Here is a 19722-nt window from a genome sequence, read left to right as displayed (position 1 = left end):
TGGGCTGGCACAATCTGGCATGGCATGGTTTGGCCTAGCATAGGTGTAACAACATGTGGTGGCATGGACTGGCACGGCATGGCTTGGTCCTGCATGGCATGGACGCTTCAGTATGGTGGGATGTGGTCAGGAAGGGCCAAAAATGCAAGGAGTGGCATTGCCCTGCATGGCATGGTTTGGTCTAGCAGGGTCACAAAAGCATGGGATGGCTTGGTCCAGCCCAGCTTGGTCCAGCATGGCCACAGCAGTATGGGATGCCTTGGTACAACACGGCCACAGCATCGCCCATCCATGGAATGGCCATGGAATGGTCCATTCCCCATGGCCATGACAGCATGGGCTAGCATGGTCCAGCACAGTCCGGCTTGGTCCTGCCTGGCACGGCCATGGCAGCGTGGTTTGGCACAGTCCTGCATGGCATGGCTTGGTCCAGGACAGCATGGTACTTCACACCTCTCCATGGCATGGCCAAGCATGGACAGGACAGCCTGTTGTCCCACACTTCTCCTGGATCCCTGCATTCCCTGGCCCCGTGCCTGGGCTGGGCTGGGTAAGGGGGGTTCTGGCAGGGCCCGGGGGGCTGGGCCGGGGGCGCTCTGGCTGGTGCCATGGGTGAAGTGGGGGAGCCTAGCCAGGAACAAGGCATCAGTAGCACACACCTTTATTCCCCTGTCTCGTGGCCAATCCCCACTCCCCACCCCGCAATCCCTCTGTCCAGAGGGGTTTGGTGGCCGCGGCCCCTCAGCCGTCCCACGCAGGGACGCCGGCGCGGCGCGGGGCCAGCGGCCCTGACTCGGACACGGCCGGCGAGTCGCTGCTGCGCGCCCGCGTGAAGACGCGGTTGCGGGCGCCGAAGAGGGTCCCGCGGCCGTGGCTCCGGGGGGTGTAGGGCCCGCGCTGGCAGCGGAGCGAGCACAGGGGGGCCCTGAAGACCTCCTGGAAGCCCCGGCGGAAGTTCTCGTTGAAGTAGCCGTAGATGATGGGGTTGGCGCTGCTGTTGAAGAAGGCCAGCCAGTGGGCGAAGGGGTAGACGTAGACGGCGAGCAGGCGCAGCTGGCCCTCGCTCAGCCGCCCGTAGTCCGTCAGCAGCATCAGCGTCCAGAGGGGCAGCCAGGAGATGGTGAAGAAGAGGGCAACAATGATGAGCATGTTGATGACCTTGGCCTTCCTCCGGGAGATCCTCCTCCCCTCCGGCTCCTCTCCGCCGTGGGCAGGCGCCACCGACTTGAAGAGCTTGAAGGCGATGCGGGCGTACATGATGACGATGAGGGCGAGGGGAGCCACGTAGATGTGGGAGAAGAGGATGGTGGTGTAGATCCTCCTCATCCCCGTCTCGGGCCAGGCCTCCCAACAGGAGTAGAGAGGGTAGGAGTTGTTGTAGGTGTCCACCATGAAGTGGTGCTCCTCCCTGGTGACAGTCAGGGTGATGGCAGCAGGGCACATGATGAGCAGGGCCAGCACCCAGATGATGGCGATGGTCAGCAGGGCTTTCCTCAGCGTCAGCTTCTGCCAGAAGGGGTGGACGATGCAGCGAAACCTGGGGGACAACAGCTCATGGTGGCTTTGGGCACCTGGTGGGGACATCCCTGAGGAAGGAGGGTGGCCAGGACCCAGGTGGGGATGGAGGGCGAGGTGGGTTGCTCTTTACACATGTCTTTTGGTGGCAGAGATAGGTTGCTGTTTTCAGCCCAGCCTGGGGAAGGACACCTTGCTGGAATGCCCCACGGACAGTTTTGTGGTCCTCCTGGAGAGCTGTGACAGGCTCCTGACATTCCCAGGAGCTTTCCCGCAACGGGAATCCCACAGGGCACCTGGACCTGCAGGAGATGGTTTGGTCCCCACGTCCCCATGCCAACATACCTCTCCACGGCGATGGCCACCAGCGTGAAAACAGAGGCGGAGACGGACATGCCCTGCACCAGCCCGCTCATTTTGCACATGGTGTTGTCAAAGGGCCAACCTGTGAGGGGACACCATGGAGGCTGTAGGGGCCTCTGGCTCACCCAGCTCCCTTTAGGTGTCCCCATCCACTGTGCTGTTGCTGGGGGATGCTAAGTCCTTGTGTGGAGATAGCCTTTAGCAGCATGGATCCTCGAAGAAGAACCCCAGAATTTGTAAAAAAGATGCACATTACGCTTAGAAACTCAAGGAACATGGCAGCTGACATTTTTCCTACTGACTTTGGGACCCTCAATCAGAAGGACTTTCATCTTGTTTCTTGACCTCAATACCAAGGCAATAAATAAATCACACCCCAAAATCAATAAATACAAACCCTGCCCTATGGCCTGGCTGCTGCTGCAGCTGAACCCTCCCAACTCCCTTATCTTTGGAAAGGTCAACAGGCAGAGCTGAGCCAGCACAGGAGAAGGTAAATGCAGAAAGGAGTTTTTTTCAACGTTGCTTGGTGAACTTCAAACAAATATGCAAATGCAGCATTGGGGTCAAACTTATTTTACCACAAATGGCCAGAACCTCAAAAAAGTAAAAAAAAAAGGCCTTTCCCCTTCCTCTGCCCTGCTCACCTGTGATGAGGTTGTCCACCAGGGTGGTGGGCATGCAGAAGATGCCCACCAGCAGGTCGCTGATGGCCAGGTTGAGGAGGAACACGTTGGTGACCGTGCGCATCTGGCGGTTCTTCACCACCACGAAGCACACCAGCACGTTGCCGACCACGCACATGAGGAAGATGAAGGTGTAGGCCAGGATGAACATGAGGGCCACGGGTGTGGAATGCTGGTAGTAGGCCAGGAAGGTGTAGTTTTCCCTCAGGAGGTGACTGGCGCTGGAGTTGGGCCACCAGGTGCCATTGGAAGGGCCTGGGGAAGGGAAGGCAGGAAAATGAAGCCGGGAGAGAATAAAGCAGTTATTCCCTTCATTTCTCAATGCCTCCAGAGGTGGGCTTTCATATTTATTCCAGTGCCCAGACTGGCTGGGACATGTCCTGCTGCACTCATCTTTGTGCTCCAACAAGTCTCCTTCTCCTTGGGTTACACAGCACCTCGGCTGAATTATTATTTTAAGTCATTATTGTTTGATACCATAGATATCATTATTATTTGATACAATTATTGTTTGATATCGTTATTACTTTATATCATTATTATTTGCATCATTCTTTTGATGAGGAATTAGAGCAGCCCAGAAGACATCCTCATCTCCTGGGCTTTTTTTTTTTTAGGGATGATGCAAGGAAGACAAATCCACATCCCGACACTCCAGTGCTCTGGCCTTATGGGAGCTGGATCCGTGTGGTCCCAGCTGCGGCTGCCCTGGGAGCATCCCTGCCCTCGGGCGGCTGCCGCTGCTTCTCCTTGTGCTTCCAAGGTTCACAATTCCATATTCTGCAAAATCTTATTCTCCCCGGCAAAGAACCAGGGGAAAGGGGCTGAGGCAGAGGACACCCTCCTCTCCCCTCCCCTCCCCTCTAAAGCGATAATTGTCATTCTGATCATTATCTGTGAGCTCCTGGTGGAGGCGGGGGTGGCATTTTGTCACTAGGGATCGAGCGGGGAGCGGCAGCTCCCACCCTCGGGCTTCCCCAGCCGCACGCAGCCAGGGATGCGGGAGGATGCCGGGCGTGGGCAGGAGCTGCCTGCAGCGGTGACGGGACTGACTCCGGGAGAATCCAGGCTGCAGTGCTGAGGCGAGGAAAGGCACATTTTAGCTTTAAGGCTCAGCCTAAGCGCCTGCAGGTCAGCCCTGCGCTGACAGCCCTGCAAAGGCGCCGTGTGCTGGGCAGCTGGAGCATCCCCGCATCCCTGTGCCCGTGCCGGTGCTCAGCTCGCCAGCCGAGATGCTTTTCCCAGCCACAGGGACCACCGGCTTCCTCAAGGTTCCGGCAGGCAGGGGGGTCCTATCCAGCCCCTAACACCGCAGTCCTGGGTGCAGGATTTGGGCAACACATTTCCAGTGGGGATTCAGAAGGGCGCTGGGGGGGTTTGCAGCTGACACGGAGAAGGAGCCTCTTGGAGAGGCAAGGGAGGAGCGGGATCGAGGGGGCAAGATCCTCCACACAGTCGGTGTCAGATGCGTGAAGCAGCTCTGTGAGCAGGAGCAATAACAAAGACTGTAATGAGATCACCCAAACCCTGTGATATTAAGCCTAAAACTTTGCTGGACTTCATCTTTTGGGGCTGCAGTGCAGCACAAGCAGGTGGTTGGTGTCCTACGGAATTGGAGGTGGCTTTAAAGCAAGGTGGAAGACGGGGAAAGAAAAATAAGGGGCTGCTGAGCAGCCGGGTGGGTGAGTGAGTGGATAGGTGGATGAACGGGTGGAGGAATAGATGGATGGATGGATGGATGGATGGATGGATGGATGGATGGATGGATGGATGGATGGATGCAGGCGTCCTCAGCTCAGCACTGACTGACACCTCGGACGTGGTGACAAGGGGATGGGGGACCCCACGGGGGGTGATGGATCACCTGCCTCCCTGCCCGGCTGCGGGAAACCACGGCGGGGAAAGGCTGGTCTGATGGAATAGGGGGCTGGGATGCGGGGTGGATAGCTTTTTTGGGGGATAAAATCAATCACGTCTCGGCACTCACCTCCGCCGGCCCGACCCGGCTCCGGGGGCTGCATCGCTGCCGTGCAGGCGCTACGGCCGGAGGCGATCTGCTGCCCGGGGAGGGAGCGCAGCTCGCCCCGTCCCTCCCGGCCGGTCCGGAGCCCCGGTGCCGCCGCCGCGGTGCCGCCGCGCCGGTTGCGGCTGCTCGCCGGCTGCAGCGGAGAAGGGGAGGGGGCGCGGGGGGAAACAGCCTCCTATCGCCATGGATACCGGGGGACCCGCACGCTGCCCCCCTGGATGAGGCAGCGCGGGGGCGAGCAGCCCAGGCGGGGCACAGAGAGGGAGGGAGCGGGTTCGCTCCCGAGGGAGGGTCCGGCTCTGTGTCCCCCCGCTGCCGGCGAGGTCCCCACAGTGATGCTGGCAGCTGGTGGCCGGTGTCCCCAGCAGCGCTCCTGTCCATCCCGGGAGGAAAATGTGCCAGGAGCCTCAAGACGAGTGGGGAGATCCCCCACCCATCAATCCACACAGAGGGAAAAGCAGCGCGATGTTTAGGGATGCTGGTCCTGGCTTCAGGCTGCTCCACGCAACCCCAGCTCCTCCAGCATGCCCAACATCTCTTACCATAATTTTATACCAAAGTTTGGCAAGTCTAGAAATCAAATATTTACAGGATTTACCATTCCTGGCTGTCCCCAGCCCGCACACAGCATTGGGAAGTGTTTGTCCCTTAAATACCCAAAGGAACAAACAAGGAAAATGTTTAAACAAGGCGTTTGGAGATAACACCTGGGGTTTCTCCCAGGAGTTTTGTTTTTTTTGGTTTTTTTTTTGGTTTTTTTTTTGCAGGCAGCCAGCTGCTAAGGGACATGGGTGTGCTTGGCAGTGGCCTTCCTGCCACTGAGAAAACACTCTCTCCAGGACATTTCTTCCTGGAAAGGAATCAGCAGAACTTGAGGACCCACAGCACCCGAGAGGTGGGTGCACACCTCTGGGACAGCCACGGGGTCAGCAGCGTGTGGGGACCCACTGGCCTTGGGTCACTTTGGTTTCCACAGTGAAAAAACAGGAGGGAAGAAAAATTCCTTGGAAAACAAGGATTTTTCCAAGGAAATACTGCTTGGGTCTGTGAGGATCCAGCTGGAGGCTGCAGTGAGCAGCTGTGCAAAGGGGTTTCTCGAAGGACAAGAGTGGTAATCCGAATTTAATCAGATACAAACCCCCCAATATAACAGGAAAGCATTTAATCAGGCACTTGGCACAACAGCACCGTGTCAGCAATTCCAGGGAGAGCCCTTACAGCTGCAGGCATGTCCTCCAGCATCACTGCTGCTGCAGTGCCCAGGTGCGATGCTGCACACCCTGATCCCCCCAGTTCCACCCAAACCTCCCACCACAAGCGTTGCAGCTCCTCTGCACCCCCAAAACACGCAAGCAGGACATTGCCTGGCCGGGGATTTGGCAGAGCCATCCCCCCACGGGGGAGCTTGCTTTTAATTTAGGAAAAACGAGGCACTCACTCAGGCTTGGGGCAGAAACGGGGGCGCAGCAGGGACTGAGCTAAGCCAAACCCCTCCGGCGGGCAGTGCCCCCTCGGGACAGCCCGGGGTGCTGTCAGGCTTTGGGAATGGGCTCCTCTGGAGACAGCAGCAGCTCGAAGGGAACGAGGGGCCGCACCAGCAGGCGCACCTCGGGGCCCACGGGGTTGGCGCGCAGGTTGAGGCTCCGCAGCAACGCCATGGAGGCCAATTTATCCGTCGGCACCTCTGGAAAGAGAGCACGGGGGTGAGGATCCGTCCTGGAGGGGTGGACGGGATGGAAGCTCTCCTTGATGGACAGCCTGAAACAAACCTGATACAGGATTTATATTCATATTTATATTTATATTCATATTTAACCCAAATTATTGGGTTAAAAAAAACAGTGAGATGGAAGCTCTCCTTGATGGACAGCCTGAAACAAACCTGATATAGGATTTATATTCATATTTATATTCATATTTAATCCAAATTATTGGGTTAAAAAAACCTGTGGGAGATCCCAGTGACATTTGTATTAGTATGTGGTATGTTTGTAACGTGAATTGCTTTAATACGGTGGGTTAGGTTTTTAAGTTCATTTTGGTTGGTTGTGGTTTAAACGTTGTGTTTAAAAGGTTGTAGGGTTTGAGGTGTTAAGTGGCACAGATGTAATTGAAGTTTTTGGGAAGTTGTTTTGTTTGGGTGTATTTATGGGTAAAAGAAATGTAATAGTTATAGGTGGTTTTGGTGGAATTACTATAGGAATACTAAATGTAAGAGCTAAAATTATTAGTTTTTTGTTATAATTTATTGAAATAATGGTGGGAAGGATTGAAAGTTTAAGAATTTTGTTGCTGGCTTTGCTTTGAATTAAAAAATTTTGGTTTTGTTGAAAAAATTGACAATTTTGGTAGGAATGCTGTTAGAAAAAAAATTATTTAAAAGGTGTATTAATTTTGAGGAGGCTAATTCGAATTTTGTCTTTGAGGCTATTGAGTTGGGATTATTTGAGGAATGGTTGACTGAGGGATAAATGATTGAGGTATTAATATCATTTGATTGGGTAATTGACTGTAAGGAGGTACTACTGCTTGTGTTGAGGCGTGGTGGTAATTTGCAGGTTTTTTTGAGTTTAACAACAAAGGTTTGCTGTTGATGTTAAGCCTGTCTGCAGGCTTTGATCAAAACAGAAAGACTGTGAAATATTAATTTATCCAGCTGCTCAGGCAAACGGTTGTCGGCTGGACTCGATGGTCTTGGAGGTCTTTTCCTACCCAAATGATCCTGGGATTCTAAGGAATGTGTCAGCAAGGTGCAAACACCAAGATACCCAGTGTGGGGGCTGCCCTCCAGTTCTCCCAGTGCTAATAAAACCCCTGCTGGGCACTAAATTGGGATTCAAAGACTTATTCCCTGATTTTATCCCGGTGTTGCAATGCCCAGGAGCCCTCTCCAGGCTAACAGGAAGACCCTTGGTCTTTGCCCTCGTTGGACAGGCTGCAAAATGGCTCTCAGCCATCAAGAGGCACCCTTCTGTTTTGCAATTTCTACGAATTTGGGTGTTGTCCTTTAGAAAACACGACATTTACAAACTCTGCATTTCAAAAAAGGTGCAGCTCAGCTGGATGGTCCCAATGTGAATCCACTGAGAGCAGAGGAATGAGGCTGACATGAAAACCTAGCCCAAATAAAGCTCATTAAAAGGTGATAGATTTTCAATATTTTGGGCTAGCAAAGCCCACCTGTCTGATTTACCTGAACCAATTCCTTTTTAATTTGGCCACCAGAGTGACAGGAGCCTTTTCTATCCCAGCTCCTGTTTCCTCTGCCAGCGCCTGGAGCAGAATTCTGGTGTTGTAATTATATCTGGTGGATGATTATGTGATTTTTAAACCATGAAACTTATTTTATGCTGGAAAAAGACTCAAACACTTCATTGCCTTTGTTTTTTCCCTCTTTCTTCTCCAGAAAATGGTGATATTTTCCTTACACAAATTCCCTAGGAGCGCATAGCTCATCAGGCACAGCTTCACATGAATTTTTTTAATAACTCTTCTTCATGGTGGATTTGTTCACTGCCATTCCCCCGTATCATTTTGCTTGATGTTTTTTTCCCCCTTGAAGCACAAAAGTAATATATTTTTGTTCATAGATCTTCCTATTTAATCATCATCTAATGCAGTGGAGAATAAGAAGTTTAATCATCCTCTTACGCAGCATGATAAAAGTGCTTTCACGCATTTTGCTTAAATTAGGGAGTTTAGTAAAGCATTTTGGGGACCAAGACCTTCCCAGGCTGGGAACAGCTCAGCTCTGCACCTTAATTCCAGGTGAGGAGCAGTGACTCAGCCCTGGCATGAAGGGACAGGCAGGGCACATGGTGCAGCCTGTAGCTGTAGGGCTGTGCCTTGCCAGCCACAAATTCCCCTAAAAACAGCCCAAAGCATCCCTTGCTGCCTTCCCAATGGATGAGGCACTTGCATTTGAGCCTGAATTATTCATGCTGGCTTCACCGGTTAAGCAAAAAACAGGGAGGGAAAAGGCTTTTTTACATAATTAAAGCAGAACCTGACATGGTCTGTGTTGGAAGGGGCCTTAGAGCTCATCCAGTCCACCCCTGGATGGACACAGGGACACCTTCCACTGTCCCAGGCTGCTGTGAGCCCCATCCAGCCTGGCCTTGGAGACTGCCAGGAATGCACAGCGTCTCTGTGTCAGTGCCTCATCACCCTCAGCGGGAAGAGTCTCTTCCCAATATCCCATCCAGCCCTGCTCTGAGTTTGGACCCATCCCCCTTTGTCCCATCTAGGCATTCTCAGGAGGACAAAATTAACCACAGCTGTCCCCAGCAGTGACCTCCCCAGCCCTGGCAGCAGCTCAACAGCATCCCTATTAAACCATTAATCAAGGAATAAGGGAAAGAGAAGCTGGAGCTGCAGTCACCAAAACATCCCCATGGATTTGGGAGCTTAAAATGCTGATTTGATACAACTCTAATTACCAGGGAAAGAGTTAAAAGCACTGACAGTAATATATACATAATTACAGTCCAGGGTTAAGAGCTTATTTAGATGAAAAGAGTGGCTTGTGGCATTAAATGTCTCCTTTCACAGAGCCCACAGGCTCTAGGCAGGCATTAATTAATCTCCTTTGACTCCTGTTTCCCTTTGGAAAACATCACCTACCATCTCCAGCTCGATACGTCTCAGCAAGTCACTCAGCTGTTTCAGCAGGAGCTTTTAAATTGGGTTTGCAGCCCTGGCAGGAGCCTCTCCAGCATCCCTGGGATGGCACGGGAGGACAGGCAGGAGCAGCACTGGCACAGCCCCACAAACCAGGGCATCTGCAACCCTACAAACACCAGCTCACCTGCAGGGGAACCTGTTTGGGAAGGGCTGCTGGTAGCAGTGTGATTGCCCAGGTTTTTGTTTCCTTGGAAAAAAATGGGCTGAAAGCCCCTGGCTTTCCGGTGTCTACCTCTCCCCTTCCCAGAAAATGTGTAAAATTGGCTCACATCACCTATTTCTGCAGCTAGACAGCGTCCTGTGCACTACTCACACGTATCCCTACAACATTTTGGCTTGAAATTGTCCCATTTTACTCTGTTTTTATTTTCTTCACATCTGGAGGACACCTCCCAGCCCAGGGGAGCCTGGTGGGAGGTGACCAAGCCTGGGCTCTTGAGCCACCTCCTCCCCCAGGATCAATCCAGCTTGGGTGCAGCCCTGGCTACAGCCTTTCCTCCCTGCATTTTAGCAGGGAAAAAGGCACCAAAAAGCTGCATTCCCTTCCTGCAGCATCCTGCTTCCACAAAACAAGTGGGGGGAAATGCTGTTTGGAGACCAGCTGGGACTGAAATCACCCAACTGAACTCAAAAAGTGACGGAGGGAACTAAAAGTGAGGCAGCTCTCTCCGGGAGGTGGGAGAGAAGAAGAGGGTGAGGAAAAGCTGTGTGTTACTCTGGCTGCTGTGGAAGCAGGTTTTAATTCCAGTGTTTCTACAGGCACAGCTGGGGAGCAGCTGATGTGAGGCTGTTAACAAACCTCGCGTTGCAGGCAGCAGCTTTCCCAGCAGCAGCTGAAGCAATCCCAGATAAAACAGCAAAATTGAGTGGACTCCGATATTTGCCTCCCTGGGGGTCCGTGGGACGCTCCAGCCCGGGCTCTTTGAAGGCTGCCTGCTGAATAAATTCACTTTTATCTGTGTACAACAGCTGCCCCTTTTGCCCAGCTTTCACAGGCTCCAAAGCCTTCACCTTTTGCAGATGAAAAATCTTCCTGCCGCTGCAGGGCTGAGGGATGAGAGGCTCTTACCATTTCTTTCATTTAGTTTTTAGGGGATTTTGTAGTGTTAAACAGCTGCTCTTTGTTCTGGGAAATGTTCAGGTGTCCTGCTCTTTGGCAGCAAACATCCCGACCCAGCATTCTAGGGCCGGGTTCTGCAATCAGCTCTGGTTTTTTAAGGAAATCTGGGGATTTTGGGTCACCCCAGCTGGAGATGCTTTTAAGATCTACATCCCAGCGTGGTGAACGGGGCAGCTCGAATGGGGCTTGGCTCCCGCTGTGCCTGCAGCAGCTTTTCCCCGGGAGGCAAATTTCCTTTCCCGGCAAAGGCAAATGGCTGAGAAAGCTCTCATGGGGTGATGCTAAATCGCCTTTTTCCAGCGGGAAAAAGCCCTCCTCACCTGCGATCTCGTTCTCTTCCAGGTCGATGGTCTCCAGGGCGGGGGCGGTGGCCAGGGGCTCCGGGAAGCGCCGGAACCTGTTGCGGGAGAGGTCGATGGCCCGGAGGTGCAGCAGGGAGGTGATTTCCTCGGGCAGGCGGTGCAGGTAATTGCCTGCCAGGTTGAGCTCTGGGAAGAGAGAAGAGAGGTGCTGGGATGCAGGGAAAAAGATGGGAAAATAACTAATGCACGGCTTGATTTACAGCCTCTGGCTCCCGTGGACTGCCAGGTCCATCAGTGGGATTCCAGCTCCAGAAACTGAGCTATTATTATTATTAATAATAATTTTTTTTTTCTGTTTTCCGTGGTTGCCACTGTAGATTTTCCTGCTGGGAATACCACATTGAGGAGCAATGCTTTCCTAATGAAATGGGGCAGCCTTTTGCAAGCAGAGCCTGTAAAAAGTAAGGAATATTTCCTCATAAAGTCAGTGCAATTACCTCCCCAATGGACATTTGTCATGGCTTAAGGCTAGCCCTCTATATTCATGTGCCTGAACCCCTTCTGGGAATAAACAGAATGGTGGGAGAGAGGTCTTTAGATGTGAAAAATGCCTATTTTTCACAGTTTACCCATCTGTGATGCTTTCCTACCCCAGAAATGAGCTCCTGTGGGGCCAGGAGCAGCACTCCTGGGACCAGAACCCAAACCCTGCTGTCCCAGCGCCCTTCTCCAGTGACACAGGGCTTTCTGCACTATAAATACCCACACAAGCTGCCCTGCCCCTGCTAATACCTGGTATTTATAGGTCCTGCCTTATTCAGCCTGTCCCCAGCCCTGGGGCTTCTGTTCCTGCTGAGACCCAGCACAGCTCATCGTAGGAGTGATCAGTTCACTGGAAGTGGAGCTAAGCCCTTGCTGGGAAGCAAAGTTTTTTTTTCCCTTCAGGCCTTGTTGTGCTGTCTAGAAAATGAAAATTGATTTCCTTTGCTGGATGTGTTTCCTTTCCCCAGCCCGGGGTGTTCTCACAGGCGATGCTCTGGCTCCAGAGCGAGGGAAGCTTCCCCAGGCACCCACCGCAGTGCATTTGTGTGGTAGATCGTCGGAACAAAATTGATTTTAGAAGCTGCCGGAGCATCCCCAGCGCCACCCTCGGTGTTCAATACCGCGGTGCTGGACGCTCTGGATGCTTGCATGGCCATTTTTTAGCGGATTAGCCTCGGGCTGCCTTCTCTGGGCTCCGCAGGGAGGTGTCCCCGCGGTGCTGATGATCGCTCCCATCTCCTGCAGTGATTAGCTCTCATTGATGTCTCACTACGAGGACTAATTAGTCGGCACAGCCTGGATTGCCGTGCCCCGTTGTTATCCCCAGCCTGCATTTCCTGTCCTCCTCCATCCTCAGCCCCATCCTTGGCGGGAGCTGGGGGGTGATCAGTGACCCACAGCAGCTGATGCCGGTTTGGAAGGGTGGGAGAGAGCAGAACCAGTGTCCTCACCCTTCAAGGGCCAGAAGATATAAGCAAAAATGGATTTTTTGGGGTCTGACCTAACGCTTGCAATGAGGCGTGAGCTCAGGGGAGACTCTTGGGTGCTTTGCCCCCTCTGCAGCAACCTGGGGGCTCCTGGAGTGTCCCAGAGGTTGGAAGTGGCAGTGCCTTACCTCTCAGCTGGCTGAAGGTGGTGACAAAGCGGCTGGTGATGGACTTGAGCTCATTGTTGGCCAGGGAGATGCGATGGATCCCCTCGGTGACGCTCCTCATGGCTTTGTAGATCCCAACTGGGAAGGTCATCAGTTTGCAGTTGGCCAGATCTGCGCACAGAGAGACCCGGGCAAGGGTCTGGCAACTTCAGTCCTGCTGCTCCCCCGTGTCCCTCATTCCCTGGGGGCAGCTGAGCAGCCCAGGGATGCTTATTCCACTGCTGATGGGGATGGAGCAGGGATTTCTCCTGGCTGGATTTCTCATGGTCATGGGTGGCTGTCCCATGGCAAGCGGTGGGGAGGGGGAAAAAAGATTTCGTTGTGCTTCTCACCTCGTGGCCTTCTTGTTTTGTCCTGGGTTGTTTCTCTTTCCCCTCCCAGGAGACTCCAGGGATGGAAACCCTGTATCCCAGCCCCAGGATGGGCTCTGCTTCCTGCCCCCTCCCCAGAGCCACTGTGGGGGCTGATGGAGCAAGTTCCATCCTCCCACGATTCTCTCAGGAGGATGTGGAGAGCCTGAGAGATGAAGCTCCAGCTCCAGCATATGCTGGTTTATATCCCAGGGCCAGGAATCCAGTGGGAATAAAAATGAATGGCTTTCATGTCTCTTCTTTGATGGAGTGCACCCCACTCTTGGCTATTAGCTGGAAATGGGGGAATGGCAGGAAAACACAAATCTGACACGGCAACATGGGGAAAAACCTGCTCCTGCCACTGCTGGCAAGGAGGGGACACACGCCGCGGGATTATGTGAACCTGCTCTAACTTTGTGGGGCCGAGGGCCCTTTGGGGGAGCCTTTCTCTTCTCCGGAGCCGCGGGGAGGGAACGCCGACAGCTTTTTTTAGACTGTGGCAGTGAAAAACAGAGCCCTGCTCCCGGATACCCAATCCTTGTCCGGGCCCCAGGCGGGAGCCGGGACGGAGCGCCGGCCTTACCCAGGGAATCCCTTTTGTTCTCCACCGTCTCGTTCACCTTCCTGGCCACCCGCGCCACCGCCTCGCCCATCCTCCTGTGCATGCGGGCAGCCGGGCCCGCCGGGAATGCGCTTCGCCCCGCGGGATCCAGGGCTGCAGGGAGAAACCAGCCACTCTGGCCTCTGGGAGAGGGATGCTAAAAATAACCCACAGGATCAGTGTTCCCAGGGGAGGGAGGGAGGCTGTGCTGGGGCTGGCATGTCCCTCAGGGTGAGATTCCCAGCTTTCCAGGATAGTGCTTTTGGGGGTATGTAGATGCATCCTATTCCCTGGCTTGGGATATGGGGATGTATCCCTTTTTTTGGTATGGGATATGGGGATTCATCTCCTTTCTTGGTTTGGGAAATGGAGATGCATCCCTTTTCCTGGTCTGAGATATTTGGATGCATTCCCTTTCCTGGTATTGGATATGCCATTTTCCTGGTATGGGATATGGGGATGAGTTCTATTCCCTGGTTTGGGATGTGGGCATGGGTGTCTTTTCCTTGTGTGGGATATGGGGATGCATGCCCTTTCCTGGCTTGGCATGAGGGGATGCAGCCTGTTTCCTTATTTGGGATATAGGGATCCATGGCCTTTTTCTGGTTTGGGATATGGAGATGAATGCTATTCCCTGGTATGGGATATGGGGATACAAGCCCTTTCCTGGTATGGGATATGAGGATACAACTCCTTTTCTGGTTTAGGATATGGGGTTACAAGCCCTTTCCTGATATGGGGATACAACTCCTTTCCTGGTTTGGGATATGGGGATACAACCTCTTTCCTGATATGGGATATGGGGCTACAAGCGTTTTCCTGGTTTGAGAAACAGGGCTACAAGCGCTTTCCTGGTATGGGATATAGGGATATAACCTCTTGCCTGATTTGGGATATGGGGATACAAGCCCTTTCCTGATTTGGGATATGTGGATGCATTCCTTTTCCCAGTGACTTCATTCAGCTCGGTCTAGCCAAAACATTCTGGCCGAAGGCATCCTGGGCAGGACGGAACGAACGGCAGGACACCACCACCCTTCCTTCCCCCCCTCCAAAAAAAACCAAAAAACCAAAAAAAAAAACAAAAAACCACCCAAAAATTCGAGCTTCCCACGCCGGGAGTCGAACCCGGGCCGCCTGGGTGAAAACCAGGAATCCTCACCGCTAGACCACGTGGGAGGCGCGGGTAGGACGGCGCGGCGCAGCGCCTGCCCCCTGGCGGCGGCGGTCGCGGGGCGGGCCGGGCCGGGGCGGGGCCGCTCCGCCCGCGCCGCTCGGCGGGGACAAAGCGCGGCGCCGAGCGGGGGCCATGTCGTCCGCAGGCGGCCGCCAGCCCAGCCAGAGCCGGGCCATCCCCACCCGCACCGTCACGCTCAGCGACGCCGCGCAACTCCCCGCCGACTACTGCACCACCCCCGGCGGGACGCTCTTCTCCACCACGCCGGGAGGTAAAAGCGCCGCGCCCGCCGGGGCCTCCGGGGGAGCGCGCCCGGGCCAGCCCGAACGCCGCGTGTCGCGGGCGGACCGTGCCTGCCGCGCCTAGATCCCCCCTGTGTGTCGGTGGAACGTAGCGCTTTCCGCCCGCTCTCCTCGACGCACACGCGTGGAGACGGGTTTGTTATTTTCTGGGACGTGCCGGGAGCGCGGAGGGTCCCGGCGGGGCGGCAGCTGGATCCCGGGACGGGTTGGCAGGAAGCTCCCCGTGGGACGCGGGCACCGGGGGCTCGGTCCCTCGGCCGGCACGGCGGGGCGGTGACACGCTCGTCCCCGTGCAGCGCAGAGGGACACGTGGTGTTTCGGGGCGCCGCTTCCATCGGCATCCCCGGGACGCGTTCCCACCCCTGCCCTGAGTTTTCCAGCGTTGAGTGCCCCGGGGCAGCCGGGACCCAGTTGCCGCCGGGGTGTTTGGCCAGCGCCGAATTATCGCCTGTTGTGCCCAGATAAGAGCGGGCAGAGCCGCGGCGCGCACCCCCCAGCCCTCCCCGCCGATCTGTGGCGGAGAACCTTGGCCGGGACGCCCGTCCCTCCGGGAAACTCCTTCGGCAAACAAGCGCTGCCGAACCGGATTCCCCCACTCTGCTCCCGTCCTCCCCCCAGGCACCCGGATCATCTACGACCGCAAGTTCCTGCTGGACCGCCGCAACTCTCCCATGGCCAAGACCCCGCCTTGTCACCTCCCCAATATTCCCGGTGTCACCAGCCCCGGCGAAGCCGCCGAGGAGCCCAAAGCGGACACCAACAGCTTGAACCACCAGGAGGGCAAGCCATCCATGGGTAAGGGATCCCCGGGGTGGGACAGGAGGGATTTGCGGTGGACGATGACGCCCCTAACGCTGCTCTCCTTGCCTCTTGCCAGGGGACGATGCTCAGTTCGAGATGGATATCTGAGCGGGAACCACGGAGAGGCAGCGACTCCCCAGACCTGTGCACCCCCATTTGGCTTAGCAGGATCCGTCCCGGCGAGGTGGAGGTGGCAGTGGTCCCCACCAGCGTCCCCTCCCCGCCCTCCTCCTCCCCCTCTTTTAGGGGGGGAGTGCAGCTCTGTCTTCTCCCCCTTTGCGGGTGACCGGTCCCACCATGTGCCTGACGGAGCATCCCTTCTGGATCCGGCCCTGTTCCTCCTCTTCCACCTGCCAGCAGCCTGATCTCCACCAGGCTTCTTTTTAAAACATCCTTTTGCCTCTTCTGCTGCCTCATGCCCCCACAAAATTCCCTTCTTTTGTTACCCAAACCTCCCATTGCCAGCAACTTGGTGTTCTGGAGCTGTGTCACCCCCTTTGCCCCCTTCTCCTGGAAAATTCGGGCAGCCTTTTGGGAGGAGGGGGAAACATCACTCCTAAAATCATGCACCTGCTTGCACCCTGGGGAGGGTATTTTTTGAGTTTCCCTGGGATGTGTTGGCATTCAGCAAAGGACAGCATTGGGAGCCTGTTCCCTTTGGTGCTCCAGGGCTCCGATGTAGTCCCTGATGGAATCAGCCAGCGTGTTCACATCTCTCCAACCTGGATTTCTGCCATCATGGCCCTCCAGCCAGGGGCTGTGTCCCCCACCCACCAGCCAGGACTCACAGCAATGTAGCCATATATTATAAAAACCCTTGCTTTTATTTTTGGTACTAAAAAGGGGCACTTTACCCCCAACGACTTTTTCTGGGCTGGGGCCGAGTGCCTCTGGGAAAGTGCTTTGTAGTGCTCGGGGTTTTTTTTACCCCCCAGCCTTTTAAAATGTGAATCCTACAGGGGGGAGATCCCTCTGGCACCGTTGGATGTCTCAGGAATCACTGGGTGTCCCTGGGGGCTGTGGGGACACCGCAGGGATGGGGTGCTCTCCTCACAGGGTGCTGCCATCGATGCCATCCTCTGCTCACTTTTCAGGGTGGCACTTCTCCCAGCCGGATCATGCTGTCGTGGATAAAGCATTTCCACATTATCCTCCCCTTTGCCAGCCTGGCATGGCATGGCCATCTTGAACCTCCCCTGGAGATGGGGTTTCTTTTTCCCCCTCTCTCCGTGTGACTCTTGCCCTGACGAGCAGCGCTGGGCAAGGCTGCGCCCCCCAGTCCCACCAGCCCCCCCGGTTCTGATTTTTTACTGCCTGTTGGGAGCCATCACCAGCTCCACAGCCTTCTCAAGTGCCATTTTATCAGCCCCCACCTGAGTGCCTGCTCCATCCACCCTCCCTCCCTCGCTGGGGTCGCCCTCCACCTTGGAACCCAGCCTGGGGGACCCGTGCTGGGGAGGGGGACACCCCCAGGCTTTGTGCACTTTCCATCCCGTAATTTATTTCTCTAGGTGTGTTTGGCACGGGGCGGCGCTGGTGGTGAGCTCCCGTCTTCCAGCTGCTTTTCTCACAGGGAGTGGGGGGGGGGCTGGCCCTCCTTTTGGGGCTGGGGGAGGAAGAAGCAAAAGCACAACCCCAGGGAACGGGTTGTCTTTCCCATCCATTCCCTGGCGTGGGAGGTGAGGTGAGCGCGGCAGCCCGGCCGCCGCGGGCGCACGAGTGAGTGAGTGCGAGTAGCAATATGTACGTGCGTGTGGGTGGGTGGTGATAAGACACACACAAATATATATATTATATATAAATAAATATATTTTCCTTGAAGCGAAGATCCTAGGAGGTCGGTTAGGCCCTCGGATCGAGGGAGGGGCAGGGGGCGAGGACATCCTTGGCAGAGCGGGGACGGCCACCGTGGATGCAGGGACCTGGCGCCCTCAGCACAGCTGCAGCTTTTGGGAAACCTGCTCTGCTAGCCAAAAACAGTCAGACCATATCCAAGGACAACGTGACTGAGTGGACAGGAGCCGGAGGGAAACCTTTTTTGTTGTTTATTTTTTTTTTTCTCTAAATGCCCCCTTTCCCAACCTCCCTGTGTCTCCGTTCCCCATCCCAGCAACTTTTGTCCCCAAAGGTTCTCTTTTGTAAGCGGGCTTGGGGCTGAGCAGGGAGGGAGTGCCTGGCCTCGCCGGGGTGTTCCTCTGCTAGTCAGGGGATCCCTTTGGGATTTCTGTTGTTTTGTACCGTCTCTTCAAGCAGGTGTTTGGGAGGAAAAAAGCTCTCGCCAGTGGTTGCTGTTACAGTGAGATCAATAAAGATTCTGGTTCTACTAAATCAAGGTGATTTGGACTGTGATTCAGGGGGTGGGGAGGATTTTCCCTTCGCTTTGGAGCAGACTTTCCTCGTGGGCTCTCTCCCAGTCGTGCCCAGAGAGCAGGGAAGGGTCAAACTCAGAACCAGCAGCTGAGGGTGGAATTGCAAAATGTCACACACAGAGAAGCCTGATTTTCCCGTAGGTCTCCCATGTGCAAAACTGCCCCAAACTGATCATTTGTCCTGATATCATCCCTGGAAGTCTTCAAGGACTGGTTGGATGGGACTTGGAGCAACCTGGTCTGGTGGAAGGTGTCCACCAGCCTTGGCCTTGAAGCCTTCAGGGACAGGACACCATTAATATATGTTAATAAATTACATTGTAATATATTTAAAAATTTTTTTAAACCAGGTCAGTCTCTTTAATACCATCCTCTGTAACTGAGGAGGGGTCTGAGCAGCAAATGCCTTTTCCCCCACTAGGATACTAAAGGAGGGGCAGCAACAGCATGTCTGTCCCCTCCCTCTGGCTACAGAGGGTGCCCCCAAATTTTTGTGGGTGCCTCAGCAAACCACCAGCATCACTTGGGGATGCATCCCTTGAGGACACCTCAGCTGTGTGTGTGAAATACCACAGCAGCACATCACATTCCCAAAGCATTCAGATCCCAGGGGTGAAGCTGGGGGGTGTTTCCAAGGGTCTGGGGGGCCTCTTGGAGCACCCTGGTTTGGCTGCACTCGGAGTGGTCCTGCCATGACCTCCCGTGGATTCTGCTCATACTGCAGCAGTTTAATTCTGCAGTGTCAGGGAAATTTGGAGCGTGCGTATGGAGAGGAACACGGCGAGAAAAATTGCTGACGAGGCATTTGGGAGCTGCTTTTCCCTGGATCTGGTTTAGGCTGTGCAATGCCAGTGACAACTGGTTCCCTCCTGAATTTTGGGGTGTTTTTTCTTTGTTAATCTCAGCTACCAAAGCCCCTGTAGTGAGGGGTGAGTGTGTGTGTGTATCCCTGGGTTTTGGCATGCTCCTCCCTAAGGAGCTTCCAGATACTGGTTTGGGATCTTAAAACGGAGAATTAAAATCAATTTCAAAAGTTTAAAAATTTCAATCTAGGACTGTAAGTGCAGCAGAGCAGCTGAGGGCAGGGTATTTTGGCTGAGCTGGATGCTGGGAGCCTGGCTAGGATCTCGGATCCCGACGAACAAACTTTCCAGCCCTCCTTTCCAGCTGTTACCATTTTCGGACTAGTGCTGGGCTGCGTTTACATTCCTGGCCCTCTTTCCCAGTGCCAGTGAACGTGTTAATGCCATTTTTCTCCTTTTCCTTCTCCCTGCTGGTGTCCTACAAACACTGATTTGGAGCAGCATGGCAGCCGTGGATGGTGCTGGGTGTGGGCAAGGCTGTAACGCTGGGGTGGCTCAGGGGGAGCTGGGGTTGGGGTCCTACCTGGGCGACTCTGAGAGCCACTGTTTTACCCCAAATGGAATGTGGGAAGGCGGGTAGGAGCTGAAAGGATTGGGGTTTTGCGGATTAGCTGAAATAGCATCTTTGTGTGGCAATGAGGGGAGCCTGAGGTCGCCTGATGGATTCACTCCGTGCTGTGGTGGACTCCAGACAGGAGACGAGCAGAGCTGGGTGCTGGACCTGCTGGTACTGGTGAAGCCATGGCAGGAGCCCACCACGGTGCACCCTGTAGGGTGCTGGGAAGCAGCCGGGTGGGTGGGCAGCAGCCTTATTTCCCAGGAATCTGAGTGGCCTGAGCAAGGAAGGATGGCCCTGAGACCTGGG

The 19722-nt window shown here is 54.7% G+C and overlaps 3 protein-coding genes and 1 non-coding gene across 5 annotated transcripts; 1 reads left to right on the top strand and 3 right to left on the bottom strand.

The window, feature by feature from the left end:
• Positions 1-658: 658 nt before the first annotated feature.
• On the bottom strand, positions 659-5300 carry NPFFR1 (neuropeptide FF receptor 1). Its single transcript, XM_041468119.1, is given in 5 exon segments — positions 659-1537; positions 1861-1960; positions 2526-2819; positions 4552-4672; positions 4674-5300. Coding segments are annotated over 5 exon segments (1413 nt in total). The 5' UTR covers positions 4776-5300; the 3' UTR covers positions 659-741.
• A 437-nt stretch (positions 5301-5737) lies between these two features.
• On the bottom strand, positions 5738-13501 carry LRRC20 (leucine rich repeat containing 20). Of its 2 annotated transcripts, none has more exons than XM_041468121.1 (4): positions 13328-13501; positions 12353-12502; positions 10714-10881; positions 5738-6274 (listed from the first exon to the last, which is right to left on the bottom strand). In XM_041468121.1, the coding sequence occupies exons 1-4, from the start codon at positions 13407-13409 to the stop codon at positions 6123-6125; spliced, it is 552 nt and encodes a 183-aa protein (XP_041324055.1). In that variant the 5' UTR covers positions 13410-13501; the 3' UTR covers positions 5738-6122. The 2 variants fall into 2 exon arrangements, with proteins under 2 accessions (XP_041324055.1, XP_041324054.1); XM_041468120.1 differs by having other exon boundaries at positions 12353-12469; positions 13328-13499.
• Positions 13502-14452: 951 nt separating this feature from the next.
• On the bottom strand, positions 14453-14524 carry TRNAE-UUC. Its single transcript has one exon. It is a non-coding gene; the product is annotated as a tRNA-Glu (tRNA).
• A 63-nt stretch (positions 14525-14587) lies between these two features.
• Positions 14588-17953, top strand: EIF4EBP2 (eukaryotic translation initiation factor 4E binding protein 2). The gene is made up of 3 exons (XM_041468085.1): positions 14588-14793; positions 15443-15619; positions 15702-17953. Exons 1-3 carry the CDS (start codon positions 14655-14657, stop codon positions 15731-15733), a joined length of 348 nt encoding a protein of 115 aa, XP_041324019.1. The 5' UTR covers positions 14588-14654; the 3' UTR covers positions 15734-17953.
• The last annotated feature ends 1769 nt before the right edge of the window (positions 17954-19722 follow it).

The sequence above is a fragment of the Pyrgilauda ruficollis genome, unplaced genomic scaffold (assembly GCF_017590135.1).
Source record: "Pyrgilauda ruficollis isolate IOZ18807 unplaced genomic scaffold, ASM1759013v1 scaffold210, whole genome shotgun sequence".
NCBI classification, from domain to species: domain Eukaryota; kingdom Metazoa; phylum Chordata; class Aves; order Passeriformes; family Passeridae; genus Pyrgilauda; species Pyrgilauda ruficollis.
The sequence above is the reverse complement of the archived record's forward strand: the minus strand, read 5'-3'. Positions and strand labels throughout refer to the sequence as shown.

Excerpts from the sequence above, each read along its gene's own strand:
- LRRC20 (XM_041468121.1), bottom strand. The coding sequence starts at position 13,409 with ATGCACAGGAGGATGGGCGAGGCGGTGGCGCGGGTGGCCAGGAAGGTG. Across the intron at positions 12,503-13,327 it reads GAACAAAAGGGATTCCCTGG|ATCTGGCCAACTGCAAACTG; the intron begins GTAAGGCCGGCG and ends CTCTGTGCGCAG. Across the intron at positions 10,882-12,352 it reads CACCTTCAGCCAGCTGAGAG|AGCTCAACCTGGCAGGCAAT; the intron begins GTAAGGCACTGC and ends CTCTCTTCCCAG.
- EIF4EBP2 (XM_041468085.1), top strand. The coding sequence starts at position 14,655 with ATGTCGTCCGCAGGCGGCCGCCAGCCCAGCCAGAGCCGGGCCATCCCC. Across the intron at positions 14,794-15,442 it reads CTTCTCCACCACGCCGGGAG|GCACCCGGATCATCTACGAC; the intron begins GTAAAAGCGCCG and ends TCCTCCCCCCAG. Across the intron at positions 15,620-15,701 it reads GGAGGGCAAGCCATCCATGG|GGGACGATGCTCAGTTCGAG; the intron begins GTAAGGGATCCC and ends GCCTCTTGCCAG.